This window comes from Podarcis filfolensis (genome assembly GCF_964270895.1).
Source record: "Podarcis filfolensis genome assembly, chromosome: 17".
In the NCBI taxonomy this organism is placed as follows: Eukaryota; Metazoa; Chordata; class Lepidosauria; order Squamata; family Lacertidae; genus Podarcis; species Podarcis filfolensis.
The window spans coordinates 40,620,814-40,635,620 of record NC_139621.1 but is presented as its reverse complement, the minus strand read 5'-3'; the positions used below and the strand labels follow the sequence as shown (position 1 = coordinate 40,635,620).

The 14,807-nt window shown below is 44.0% G+C and overlaps 1 protein-coding gene across 5 annotated transcripts in view; it reads right to left on the bottom strand.

Annotated features, from left to right (window-relative positions):
- Positions 1 to 14,807, bottom strand: part of POLQ (DNA polymerase theta) — a 42,640-nt gene extending 27,833 nt beyond the window's left edge. For 4 of the 5 annotated variants that reach the window (XR_014542953.1, XM_083592611.1, XM_083592609.1 and 1 more), the window contains exons 1-12: positions 14,338 to 14,807; positions 13,975 to 14,266; positions 11,588 to 11,770; positions 10,790 to 10,920; positions 10,091 to 10,247; positions 8,894 to 9,002; positions 6,822 to 7,041; positions 5,967 to 6,108; positions 5,735 to 5,881; positions 4,050 to 4,262; positions 2,676 to 2,818; positions 53 to 251 (exon numbers count right to left, since the gene is read on the bottom strand). Coding sequence is in view for 4 of the 5 variants with exons in the window: in XM_083592611.1 (XP_083448737.1) it covers positions 53 to 251; positions 2,676 to 2,818; positions 4,050 to 4,262; positions 5,735 to 5,881; positions 5,967 to 6,108; positions 6,822 to 7,041; positions 8,894 to 9,002; positions 10,091 to 10,247; positions 10,790 to 10,920; positions 11,588 to 11,770; positions 13,975 to 14,083 (1,753 nt within the window). In the remaining variant the exon portion in view is untranslated. Of the gene's footprint in view, positions 1 to 52; positions 252 to 2,675; positions 2,819 to 4,049; positions 4,263 to 5,734; positions 5,882 to 5,966; positions 6,109 to 6,821; positions 7,042 to 8,893; positions 9,003 to 10,090; positions 10,248 to 10,789; positions 10,921 to 11,587; positions 11,771 to 13,974; positions 14,285 to 14,337 lie in introns of those variants that run through there. The other variant, XM_083592610.1, reaches the window with a different exon arrangement.

Here is a 14,807-nt window from a genome sequence, read left to right as displayed (position 1 = left end):
ATGTTTCATTTTTTGCTTTAACATGCAATCCAAATGCAAATGTGCATTTTACCTTTGCCTGTATCAGACACCGAAATCAGGATAAATTCATTCTTAAGCAGCCACTTCACACAAGCATCTATAGAACCATGGCAATTTCTCTCCTGCTCTGTCCCATTGTCCGGGAAATCTTTCAGACTTGCACCAAAGAGTGTACAGGAAGCATAACTCTGGATGTCTTCTGGAGAGCTAGCTACTCCATTTACTATGATCTGTCAGAATAAGAATTTAATCAGCACACAGTACTTGCTAAAACGATACAGCAATTAAATCTGAAAGGAGACCCTTTTAGACGGAAAGGACACACGCGCTTCTAAAATTTCTCAGTGAGCATGGCAAGGGCACTCAGTCTCTCACAAGGATACCCCTGGTCACAGAGGTATTTGTGTATGCATGCATAGATTTCCAGAATTTTGCAACTACATACCATTCCAGAATGAATAGTACATAATTCACTACAATAAGGATACAATAAAGATGCCTGGGCTCAGAGGGCTTTAAGAGAGGATCAGACATATATATGGAGGAAAGGTCAAGCAAACAAGTATTCGTCATTCTAGTTAAATAGAGATCCTGTGTTTAGGAGTAGTATACCTCTGAACACCAATTGCATGGTACAGCATGAGACTCTTAATCTCAGCGTCTGGATTTGAGCCCCGCATCGGGGGAGAGTATCAGAGAAGAAACTCAGGCCAGGGAGCAGATGGCCTTCAGCTCCTAAAGTTGACCTGAGAATACAGTGGTACCTCAGGTTAAGTACTTAATTCGTTCCGGCGGTCCGTTCTTAACCTGAAGCTGTTCTTAACCTGAAGCAGCACTTTAACTAATGGGGCCTCCTGCTGCTGCTGCGCCGCCAGAGCACGATTTCTGTTCTCATCCTGAAGCAAAGTTCTTAACTCGAGGTACTATTTCTGGGTTAGCGGAGTCTGTAACCTGAAGCATATGTAACCTGAAGAGTATGTAACCCGAGGTAGCACTGTACTTTGTATCGTTTCTTTGTCTTGGTGGAGAGGCAGCATATAAATGCATTAATAAAATTAAATTCTGGCATAACCTTGCCATTTTTGATGCATGATGCTTTTCAGCAGTTTTATATATTTTGATCACACTGCTTCAGAGTCTGAAGATATGTCACACTGTCACCTTTGGGTAAATTGATATACAGTGATACTGCTCCCAGGACACCCTTCCCTGTCCTTCCCATACTTTGGATCTAGAGAGGATTTCATCCCACTGGTTCTCCTCCAATCCATCAGATTTATGTTATGCCCAATATAGGTTTAGCAGGTGGCGCTGTGGTCTAAACCACAGAGCCTAGAGCTTACTGATCATAAGGTTGCGGTTCGAATCCCCGCGACAGGGTGAGCGCCCGTTGCTCGGTCCCAGCTCCTGCCAACCTAGCAGTTTGAAAGCATGTCAAAGTGCAAGTAGATAAATAGGTACTGCTCCAGCAGGAAGGTAAACGGCGTTTCCGTGCGCTGCTCTGGTTCACCAGAAGCGGCTTAGTCATGCTGGCCACATGACCCGGAAGCTGTACACCGGCTCCCTCGGCCAATAAAGCGAGATGAGCGCGGCAACCCCAGAGTCATCTGCGACTGGACCTAACGGTCAGGGGTCCCTTTACCTTTTAATATAGGTTTCCTTTTAAAATCAAGTATTCCAATTCACTCATCTTTGCTCAGAGGCTTCCAAAATTATCATATAAACACCTAAACATGTTGCTCCTTTCCAAATGTTTCTGTCCGACATGTGCATTTCCCCATACAGCCATTTGGCTCCTTCGACTGGCTATCATGTCCGTTTCCTATTTCTTCCACCCCAACCCCATTTGGGTAGTCAAAAACCTTTTCATCTTCATCTCCAAAATCAATGCTCCTCAGTTACTGCTGATGTAACTGCCCCCACCCTCCAAATGAGTTTAAAAGCTGCATCTGCCACCTTTTTGATGCTGAGCAACCGCAGCCTGGTTTCATTCTGGTTTAAGGGCAGCCTTCCCCTATTGTAGAGAGACAGCTTGTCCCAAAACACTCCCCAGTGAAAACTATGTTTCTTCAAGTCAGTTGACCCAGGGGTGAATTCTGCCCCCAGCTCTGACAGGCAAATGGGCAGGCAAATACAACATGCCGAATTGTAAATATGTTGTGATTAGTTTTACCTGTTTGTTTCCTAGAAGTTTTGCCTGCATTTTTACTTTGTATTTTATGCTTAATTATATTTTACTGAATTTGCATTATTGCTATTGCTATCTTAAGCCTAATTCAGTGGAAAGGTAGGATATAAGCATGACAGATAAACAAAGGAAATAAACCTCTGTTCACCCAATTATATGCTGCCATGTATGCTTGATTGAAGCAACACAGCCCCCAGCCTACTTTGAGTGTGAAGGATCACAGAAATTAGATCTCAGAGTGAAGGACTCACAGGATCCATTTCCTTAAATACACCTGGCAGCTCCCTCACCTAGCTGCATAGGTGGAGCACGCTGAACTTAATGTTGAAGGTGGATATTAAAAGATGAAGTATTTCTACAGATGCATTCACCCCCAAACGACTACAACCCAAAAGCCAGCAGGTAATAAATATTGATCTATGCCTTGGGAGCAAAGTTTTATTGCCTTAGCATGAGCGTTACATACCTCCAGGATTGCCCGTATCATACTTGAAGTAATGTCTTCTCCCTCTTGGCTCAGCAAGCAGCTCCGCACTGGCTTGAGACAGCCCTGGAGCAGAGCAATGCCTTTGGATTTCTCTGTGGTCTTGCACACCAGAATGCTCTCGCCTACCAAAACACACCAATTTCAACCGAGAGAGGGAAAATGCTTTATTTAATAACCAGTGCATACAAGAGTCGTTTTAATTAATAAGCAGTTTCATTAGTAATCAAATCAATGTTTGTTAGGCCCAAGAACAGGTAGGTCAAGTGGCGCAAGAACATTTAAACTGAAAGCAGGGATCACCAGGGTTAGGAACAAAGGCACATATTTTGTTCTTCTGCCCTGACTAGAGCCTGCTTACTTTCTTCTTACAGAAAAATCATTCACTATAGAGGGCACACATCAGTGATTCAAATGGCAAAGCAGATGGGGGAGATATATCACTAGGGACCATTGGCTGGGTACAATCTGTCCCCTTTCCTATAAGCAAGAACAGAGCACACATTGATTCTGACTGGATCTTGAATTCCTCTTCGTCTGCATACAGCTGTGCACAAGATCAGGGCTTGGAGGCTAGGCAAATATTGTCAGCTATTCAACCAACTGACCAACTATCATTTCACCTAACCCAAACATTCTCAAGCACGCCACGAACTGAACAACCAAAGTGTCAGTTTCTCTCTTTTATTGCATCCTATCATCTGACAGCAGTGGCAGGTAGAGGGGCCAGACCTCTTTCTCCCAACCTTTACGGGTATCTGGGTCACACACAGACACACCCTCTTTTTTGGGTGCCTTTTTTGTGCTTAACACTTATAGAGCACATATTTCCCCCCCTAAGAACTGTACACATATTAAAAGATAAGGAGAAGGGAGGGAAAAGGAAAACAAGCACTGAAAGCAAGCAGCTGCTTCTTCACTGGCCAATGGATGGGGTCAGGTTGGCCTCCACTCTGCCAGTTAGCATGAATTAGCATGAACCATGCTAATTACAATGTTAGGAATGTTCTACACTGTAGATCTTCTCTGATGAAAACTGCATTTTAGATCAAAACATGCAATTAAGCTCTATGGCTTGCACCTATTTATTTTCTTTGAACCTTGATTGCATAGGGACTGCCTCTTCTTAATATGGAACTATGTTACACCTGTTCTCTCACTCATTTTCCTTGCTTTTTGGCCTACTATATGGAAAACTGCCCACTCTCTAAAACCTATAGCAACTTTCTGGACCACTTTCTGGATGCCCCTAATCAAGTGGGCATTAGCCCAGGAAAGCCTAGGCCACAATAATTTTGTTGGTCTTTAAATAGTCAAGGAACTATTGTTAGTCACAGCTAGAACATCTGCACTTACCTATGGTGTCTACTCCCTTCCTCCCAGCTCTCCCAGCCATCTGTTTGTATGTCAGGACATCCAATGATCTGCCTCCAAACACGGGAGTTCGGATGATTACCCGGCGTGCAGGCAGATTCACCCCAGAAGAAAGCGTAGAGGTTGCTACTAGGACTCGAAGCACTCCTTGACGAAAAGCGGTTTCAATGATGTCTCGTTCATCAAATGTAAGACCTAAGATTAATATACACTATTAAATACTGACATATTAACCAATGGTAGCAGATAGTTATTGAGGCAATTTAATCCTGGGAAATCAAGATTTTGGAATACTGTTGAAATCCAAATATTGTTTTATAGCATTAAAGTAATTCCACTTGTATACATATACTCCTCATTCCTGACAGTTGTTTTTTTTTAAAAAAAACACCTTCTGATAAAACGGATTTCATCAGCAGGATATCAAGATTGTGCGAACTGCCCCCACTGAAAAGCAAGCAGTATGAAATTCATAGAATCATAAAATTGTAGTTGGCAGTGACCCTGAGGGTCATCTAGTCCAACCTCTTGCAATGCAGGAATCCCAACTAAAGCATCTCTGACAAATGGACATCCTACCTCTGCTTAAAAACCTCCAAGGATGGAGAGTCCACCACCTTCCAAGGGAGTCCATTCTACTCTCAAACAGCTGTTACTGTGAGAAAGTTATTCCTGATGTTTAGTTGGAATCTCCTTTCTTGTAACTTGAAGCCACTGGTTGGACTCCTAACCTCTGGAGCAGGAGAAAACTTAAGAGTGCCCCATCTTCCATGCGACAGCCCTTAAGATATTAGAAAATGCCTATCATCTTTCCTCTCAGTCTCTTATCTAGGCTAAACATACCCAGCTCCATCAGCCATTCCCCATAAGGCTTGGTTGCCAGATCTTTGATCATCTTGGTTGCCCTCCTCTCCACATGCTCCAGCTTGCCAATATCCTTCTTAAACTGTGGTGCCCAGAACTGGACACAGTACACCAGGTGTGTTTCTTACCAAGGCTGAATAGGGCAGGACTCTATTATTACTTCCCTTGATCTGGACACTATACTTCTGTTGATGTAGCCTAGAATAACATTAGACCTTTTTGCTGCTGCATCACACTGTTGACTCATGTTAAGCTTGTGGTCTACTAGGACCCATAGATCCTTTTCACATGTACTACTTGCAAGCCCCCCATCTTATGTTTGTGCAGTTGGTTCTTCCTGCCTAAGTGTAGAACCTTACATGTTCTCTGTTGAAATTCATTTTGTTATTTTTGGCCCAGTTCTCCAATCATCTTAAGGTCATCTTGAATCCTGATTCTGTCTCCTGCAGTATTAGCTACCCCTCCCAGTTTGGTGTCATCTGCAAATTTGATAAGCATCCCCTCAATTCCTTCAGCCAAGTCATTTAGAAAGATGTTGAACAACAGTGGACCCAGGACAGAATCCTGCGGCACTCCACTTGTCCCTTTTTTGCAGGATGATGAGGAATCATTAGTAAGCACTCTTTGGGTAGTGCTCTGTAGTGTTTGATTCATAATGGCTATTTCACTTAAAGCTACAGACATGAAGGATGGACATGCATGTGCCTACCAGTCAGAAAAGTCATGGCAGGCCACACACTTACACACTCAGACTGATGTAGACAGATAAAATAATACAAGATGAACAAACCCCAAAGGCATACCTGCATGGTGAAAAGCTACACCCCATTTTATAGTCCTCTGAAGCACGGAGTCCAAACCAGAAGGCGAATGCTTTAGCTGACCTATCAACTCCTCTATCCCTTCTGTGTCCAGGGCTACTGGTGAAAGGGTGGACAACTTTTGAAGGTCTTTACATAGGAGGGAAAGCATATTGTCATGTTGTGTGTACTCCTCAAGCCCCAGCCCTTCCTCAGCCCCTTAATTTTGACTCACACTTGTGCTGGAGATTGTAGAATTCCCGGGCAATGATGTCTGACAATTTCTCACACCAGTTCTTAGATGGGCAGAAAATAAGGACAGAATGGCCATTCTGAACAGTCTCATAACACAGAGTCACCACATGGTCCTCATCATTCTAAATAGAAACATTTTTTTAACAAGCAAATTGCATATATCACTATGGAGGTGATGCTCTTGAAGCTTTTTTCCAATTCCTTCTGCAATTCAGAAACTTAAAAGCTCAGCTCTATATGGCCAGGATTGAAAATTATGTCCTGTTCTAAACAAGTGCCCAAGTCATCCACCATGTGGTGTGATTGGGTGGGACTTTGGGGAAGGATTCACCTAACCAGCACCATCAGAAGTCCCACTTAAGAATTTGTGCTTGCACAGCAAGGCTTCCCCCCTTCTCTTCAGCCCACCCCCTTGAAATTGGCTCTGGGAGAGGTCAGAAGAACCCCCAGAACAGCCCATGAAGGGGAGGAGAGGGGAGACTGGCAAGCTGTTTCTGTCTGGCAAGCTGAAGAGCATGATGTTAGATTCCACCATTTTTGTTTGCCTGCCCTGCAACTGTGCAACATAGGTCTGTTACAATCCCAAACATGCCTACTGTGAGGTAAGGTGCACTGAACACATGCTTTTGGATTATACCATTAGACAGAAGTCCAGAACTTGCTAAATTATTGGTCAAAACCTGGAGATAGGAAAAGATTGCCCATCTACCTACCATGTGATACAACATGCTTTGACACATTACACACCTATTATACATTTAAGGGTTTCATTTTAAATTTAGGCAGTCAAGCAGCATTAAATTAAGTAGACGTATCTTTAACAATATCCAGTTACCTTTATATGCAGCATGGACTGGATTTCTCTCACAACTTTAATGGAGGAGTCATAAATTTGGCTGCCGATTTTCACTTGCTCTACAAGGGGCACCGGTCGGAAATCTGTGTGGTATAGCTTTGCATTTAGCCAGGAGGCCAGAAGACCCAGGTTAGGAAGGGTAGCGCTCATGCCTACAATTTGTATTCCATTTGAGAGTGGTCCAGGCGTGTTTGATTGTCTACAAGAAAAAAGAAAAGAAAACCGAATTCTTAAGTTATTCCATTGGAAAATCGTCTCACAGGATTTGCTGCCACAAGATGTGGGAATGGCCAATGGCTTTAGAAAAGGACTAGGCAAGTTCACAGATGGGAGACTTATCAACCAAGGTAAGTCCTGGGAACTAAATGGATACCAGTTGCTGAGGTGACACTGTTGCCTTCATAAACTGCTTTCAAGTTTCCAGCAAGCACCTGGCTAGCCAACACTAGAAACAGATGCTGGATTAAATGGACCTTTAGTCTGATCCTGAAAGCTTCCTCCTAGAAGTTGCTTCCCTCAAGCAAGAGTCAGAACAGTTTTCTACGGTTTAACCAAGCAATGCTCCACCATACATGCCAAACTGAGCCTTTATAAAGAGGAAAGAGAAATAAATTTAAAACATCCCGTCCATTTCTAAAAGGCAACAAATAGCTAAAGGTCAAAGGCCTGTTACAGAGAAAAGTTTTTGCCAGGCATATAAAGATATGCAATGAAGGTGAGCCTCCCTGCAGAAAGCACAAATGGGGGACCACTGAAGAAAAGGCCTGTTCTTCCACTGCACCCTCTAGGCATCTTGTGGAGGGGCATGAAGAAGAGCCTCAGATGATGAGTGCAGCGTCCGAGTCGGTTCATATGGGGAGAGGTGGTCCTTGAGGTAGATGGTCATTTCAACGGACACCATAACTACCGTATTTTACTTGGAAAACAAAGTATTTATTATTGTTCTTAAAGTACTGTTCTTATCTTAAGCATCTGCAATGAAAAGGAATAGGAAATCAGACCTAAGAGGGAAAATTCTGCTATTGTACCACAACTTGACTCCATTTTACTGCAACTATACATGCCCTGTTACTAATGCTCCAAATGGACCTGATGAAAGAAAGACTCTAAAAGAGTGTTCTCTTGCTGTGGAACTGTAGAAGAAGCATTGTTAAGCCAAAATACTGCATGCATCCCTGCAGAGGGTTTCAAATGATTGAACTGACATTTTCAATCCATTTGTGAAGTTTTGCTCATTGTAAAGTTTGACTTGGCAACTCTTTTTGTGCTAAGTTTGGCTGCTCTGCTCCTTCACATGCGGGTAATGTTTTGGTCATGGCTGTATTAACCACTCAAATGTGAATACAGTGGTACCTCGATTTAAGAACAGCCCTGTTTAAGAACTATTTGGTTTACAAACTTCGCAAAACCGGAAGTAGTGCCTGGTTTGCGAACTTTACCTCAGTCTAAGAATGGGATCCGAACGGTGGAAGGGCACTGGCGGGAAGCCACACTAGGGAAAGCGCGCCTCGGTTTAAGAACGCTTTTGGTTTAAGAATGGACTTCCAGAACGGATTAAGTTTGTAAACCGAGGTACCACTGTATGTATAATCTTAAATCAGGCAGGACTCTTAATGTGCCTGTCATAGCTATCAATTCCCTGCAACTGTCAGCCTTTTATTACAAATGTCCAGGTTCAGAGCAGCGCCTACGGTGGTAAGAAGCGCTTCAAGAAAAGTAAAGAAGAGATAGTCATTCCTGTTTAAGAGATTCCCATAATAAGCAGCTCTCAGAATGGGTGTAAAGTATGTCTGTGGCTTAAAAAACGGAATTCTAAATGGAGCTGCTCCTTCAACAGAATTGGATGCATGCAAGTGATGCCTGCATGTAGACGAGGGGAGACAAAACGGAGAGGTTCTCTGCCCTGAAGGCAGTGACATATCCAGAGCATTGTGCTCTTTCACTGTCAAAGGAGCCTCATGTGTCTTAACAGACATAATCCAAATACATATCCTGTTCAAAAAACTAGTTTTTTGAGATCTTAAAAAAACAAGCCTTTCTAGTCTACTCACTTGTTCTTTGTTTTTCTGGTCAAAAACTGAACCTTTGTCAGCAGGAGTTCTAGCAGATACCCTCTCTGAGGATCCCCCAGCATGTGCAGCTCGTCTACAACTACTATTCCTACGGAACAGAAAGGGAGAGGCTACAGAGATCAACTTACCTATTGTTATTTTAAATTTCTATACCACCCTTCACCAAAGCACATTCTAGGCTGCTGCAGAACGTAACAAATAAAGGAATAAGATACTTTATTGCATTTTTAAAACTTGAATAAATTTGAATAAAGTGCAAGGCCCAGACAGCTATACAGTACTACTGAATTTTAGGAAGCATTTAAAAGGGCAGTTAGCTGAGCTGTTTTCATACTGTAGAGAAACAGAGTCTATTCCTAATAAATAGATGGATGCAAATATCTTAACAACACTTAAACTTAGAAAGGATGCCATCCAGCCAAATAGTTAAACGAACCCTCTAAATTTTAAGCTCCCATACTATTTTATTGATTTATAAAAGCATTTAAGAGTCGCTTTTACTCCAACAAAGGGCACCCAAGGTGACTCAGAAATCTTAAAACTAGCACAAATATCAAATTTAATTATGGGTTCTTCCTTTAAAAAAGTTATTTACTTTCAAAACAGTTCAGACATATTTCTTTTAAAAATGCCAGTATAGATAAAAACATCAGGAAATTTACTAACAATAGTACTCCGACTTAAGACTGCTATTGAATGAATTGACAAATATCTGTAGATATACCTACAATTTTTCTAATCAAGCCAGTGGAATGCAGACCAAACTGCTATAGAAATTATATACCATATTTTCCCACGTATAAGACAATGTTTCTTGCTTTAAAATTTTAGTCAAAAATTGGGGGTCGTCTTATACACGAATGGTTAATGCACAGGGGTGCAAGTTTGAGCTTGAGCTGTTCTGGGAGGCCTGGGCTCAGGTTCGGACTCTAGTGTGGGCAGCCAGGGTTTGGGTTCAGGTTCGGGGTCTGGCGGTTCGGGATCAGGGTCTGGCTCTGGCCCGATTTCTTAATTTTGTGCTAAAAAAAAATAGGGGTTGTCTTATACATGGGGGCGTCTTATACACAGAAAATATATACGGCATATATTGTGCAAAAAGAAGAAGACTGATATGTCCAACTGGGAGACCACTTTTTTCACTGTTTCTTGATAATGACAAATGCTGTTACAGCTTACCCAGTGAGTCCAGTATTTTCTCCTCTATGAGTCTGTTGATCAGACCATTAGCTCTCTCAATAGTGCAGACAGCAACATCCAGGGCAGAGAAACGGACAGCAGGGGAAATACTCCCTATGTACCCCTCCACTTGAACACCTACGTCTTGGAACACTGCCTATTTGCCAAAGAGACAATGTACATATTTTCACATGTTTAGAATTTTGGCATGCGCTGTGTAAAGCAGTCAACCCCACATTGTACTTTGAAACCAACTCATCACTAGACAATCCCTCATCTAGGACAGGCATCTGATTGACCACTGTGAGAACAGGATACTTGACTAGTTGGGCCATTTACCTGATCCTCCAGGCTCTTCTTATATTCAAGCCTGATGAAAAATGAGACCTCGGGGTCATAGTGGGTAGCTAAGTGAAGATAGCCCTGTGTGCAGAAGCTGTGAAAAAGGCAAATCCCATACTTGGAATTATTGGGAAAGGGACTGAAAATAAAACTGCCAATGTCATAATACCTTTACACAAATCTATGATGCAACCACGCTTGGAATGCTGCACACAGTTCTGGTTACCTCCACTCAAATAAGATGATCATTCTGCCCCAAAAATTCTGTCAAAAATATGCATGCTTTTCATCCCAACACTTAAGATTCTGCAATATGACTTCTGATCTAGTACGCTACTTTAAATATCTTCTACTTACTTGCAGGTAATATTTCTTTTCTTTGGCCACAGAGATAAAGGGTAAAATGAACAAAGCTTTTTTGCGAGATTCCAGCACTCTCTTCAGTATAAGTAGTTCAGCAACTAGAGTTTTCCCTGCACTTGTAGGAGCTGAAAGTCATTGAAAGGAAGACATTCAACATCTAGAAACAAATTCCAACCTAGAATCACAAGGAAGATCCCCACCTTACTTCCCAATTAAACTTGGAGCTTGAAAAAGAAACAAGGCATTGCTCATAACCTCACACGGAGGTGGAGTAGAAAGTCAAGGACAACGGGCAGGCAAAGTTTGTGGATCGCTGATCCTGCCCTACAGAATTGTGCTTTACTGAAAATTCCTTACATATTTTCTGTTTAGTGCTACCACAAGAGCACTTAGCACAAATATGCTTTTATTATTACTAGGACATGTACAAGTCACATTCTTTCTCTCTTTAGCTATCAAATGAGAAACAATGATGCGGGCTTCAGAAAAATGTTCTCAAGTAGCATCAAAAGGTACCAAGAGAAAGAAGCAATGGCAATTCACCCTTTAAAAATATGCAGCTAGCAGTTATTAGAATCAGTTTTTAGATCTAATCAAAATACACATAAGACAAATCAGAAATTCATTGTTATTTATGTATTAAGGAGGGTCCCCCATTAAACTCAGAAGTTAATCGCATTGTCAAAAGGAAAGAGGTATTTACTCACCACAAACACAGTCAAACAGGGAAATGCTATATCAGCTACTTGCAGCAAGTGAGATTTGCTGAATGAGCATCAACTATTAGCATACCTGAGTAAACCAAGTTTTCCCCCTCCAGAACTTGTCCAACCATCAGGCACTCGGCTTGCCACTGGAACATACGGACTACTCCCAAACCATGGTATTTATCCAGGACCGCTTGGGGGAGCCCCCAGTTTGCTAGCAGCAGTTTGTCAGCTTGCTCATCAGGAACACCCACATGCTGACCTTGTCCTGGGGTGAAAATCCAGCATCAGATTAGGGTTTTTTTCCTCAGGGTGGAGGTCAGGACATTTACATGGCTCACACATATCAAAGAGTCTTGTGGAAGCAGCTTAGTTGTGACATAAACTGTCTTGCAATTCATTAGATGTGCAATGTTATCCTTAGTTCTCACACGAATGTGCGTACACACAACTACAGTACAGTGGTACCTCGGGTCAAGTACTTAATTCGCTCCGGAGGTCCGTTCTTAACCTGAAACTGTTCTTAACCTGAAGCACCACTTTAGCTAATGGGGCCTCCTGCTGCCGCCGTGCCGCCGGAGAACGATTTCTGTTCTCACCCTGAAGCAAAGTTCTTAACGTGAAGCACTATTTCTGGGTTAGTGGAGTCTGTAACCTGAAGTGTCTGTAACCTGAAGCGTATGTAACCCAAGGTACCACCGTACCTGTGATATTTCTATGAACACCCACATGTGTACATGAGAGATATGATAGCCATCTTCAAATATCTAAAGGGCTGTCATATGGAAGATGGAGCAAGCTTTTTCCCCCCTGCTCCAGAGGGTAGGACCCGAACCAATGGATTCAAATTGCAAGGAAGGAGATTTCAACTAAAAATCAGGAAGAACTTCAGGGAGCTGTTTCACAGTGGAAAGGACTCTGGGCTCATCCAGACTTCCTTTTGTGTAGTGTGTTTCCTCATGAAAACCCACTCTTTACTGCGGAAAACACAAATTGCCATTTGTTCCAATTCAGCATTAAAGAACAGGCTCCCCCAGGAAAGTGGCAAGCCAAAAAAAAAACCCCAAAACCAGTGCTTGGACACGGACTGGGAAAGTGTGGGGCCAGGGGCGGAAATTGATTATCGGTAATACGGCGCCATGAGCAAGGCCAAAATTTGACACCCCCAAATGGATCTTTTCAATGTTGTGTCCCCTCGACTCAGCGCCCTGCGTGAGAAAGCTGCCTGCTCCTCCCCCCCAAAAAAATCTGATGCTGGGTAGGGCGAAAAATAAAGTGTGGATGAGCCCTAACTGGACAGGTGGGGGACTCTCCTTCACTGGAGGTTTTCAAACAGAGCTTGGACAGCCACCTTGCCAGGGGTTCTTTAGTCGCCATTCCTGCACCGTGTGATAGGAATTTTATGGTCTTAGATATATGTTAATGTTCATAAGTGTACCAACCAAGCACATACATAGATCAGCACAGGAAGGCCAACCTGGAACCATTTTGATTCCTAAACTGAGCAAATGTTTCTCTGCATGGTCAAAAGTGGAAAAGCCTCCCCATTTTATTTTCCTTCACAAATCCTGTCTTAAGGCTGTTTGAATAAGTATTTATCACTACAAAAGAATGGCCAGGCTCCCCAGGCAATCCAGTCAAGTGAGCATTAACAGGTGATCTGCCAGACAGGACAAGAGAAAAACAACATTTAAATTTCTGTTTAGACCGCCTTTTTCTGTGATGTATGTATGATGTTTCTGGGGGTGGTCTTGATCTACAGGGTGGCAATTTCAAAAGTCTTTATAAGGCCTTGCACAGCATTTTTGTGGGTCCCTCCTCCCTCCTGCGTGTGGTGAGTGAGGACCCTGTTGCAGCTACATGACCCGGCGGTCCCTTTGTTGTAAGCAAAAATTGCCCTTTTCCCTTATGGGGTATCCAAGAGCCCATATAGCCCATATAGAGTTCCTCCTCTCTCCTGCGTGTGAGGGGAGCACCCTGTTGCAACAGATCAATAAAGATCAAGCTTACTAGCTGCTTTGCTTCTCCATATTCTCTGGCTGGCCTCTGTTATTTTCTCCTACCAATAGGGAACCTATGTAAGGACTCAATATGGGAAAAGGGCATAAGGGAAAAGGGCAATTTTTGTTTACAACAACCGCAGCGGGTTGGGCTAGATGACCCTTTGGGGTCCCCTTCCCAAATGCCACAGCTCAATAAGACTATGGGTTGGGGAACCGCTCTGCGTTTATTTAAGGTGTGGGGTTAGGAAAGAAACCCCATTGCAATGGTTAAATCCAAGGGGAAGGGGCAGGGAGCGTAGCTGCCCCCCTAAATAAATAAAAATACATAGGAAACGGAGGTTCTGCTCCCCCTAACAAAAGACCTATCCCCCCAAAAACCCTGGCCACGCTCAGGGTTAAATATGGCCCCCCTCAAAGAATAGCAGCTGACTAGCCAGGCCAGCGCCGAGGAGCCGCCGCCGAGCTTTACCTGGAGGGCCGAGGCTGGGGCGGAGGGAGCAGGCCAGGCCGGGCGGGGGGCTCAGCACTAGGCCGCTCAGAGCCCCTCGGCGGGGCGAAGGGGAAGACAAGGACGCCATCTTCCCGCCCCTCGCCGGCTTCTGCTAAGCCAGCGCCGCCGCCGCCATTTTCCCGCGCGGGGATTCAAAGAGGCCGGAAGGGGCCGCGGCTGCTCCGCCTCGCTTCCCTTCAGCCGGACACGCGGCGGCCGTCGCCAAATTCCTGTCAGGCAGTTTGGCCTCACGGGCAACGTTGGCGTCTCCCTAAACAACTCCCAAAGAAAATTCCTGTCAGGAAGTGGCGGGAAACTGGGGCGTCTGGCCTCACGGGCCACGTTTGCAAGTCCCAAAGACAGGGAGACAGCGAAGGGCCGCCCCGAATGCAGGCGCCTGGGCCGCTTCCTCTTCTTTGCCTGGTGGGCTAAGCCCATTTCACGGAACCGCGGACCCAGAAAGTCATCCAGTCCCAGCTCGACGCCCGCTTTTTCCTCACACTCGGGTCCCCAGGTGATGTTGGACTGCAACTCCCGTCATCCCCCGCCGCTAGTCCCGGTAGCTAGGCATGATGGGAGTTGTAGTCCGACACCATCTGGGGACCCGAGTGTGAGGAAAAAGCGGGCGTTGAGAGACGACTTTCTGGGTCGGCAGTTCCGTGAAATGGGCTTAGCCCACGAGGCATAGAAGGCGAAGCAGCACAAACAGGGTATAAATAATAAATTATTATTATTTTAGTCCAACATCGTATGTTGGGAAACCGACCGGAGGATGAAGGGATCGGATGCAAACAGCATTTGAAAGTGCTGCC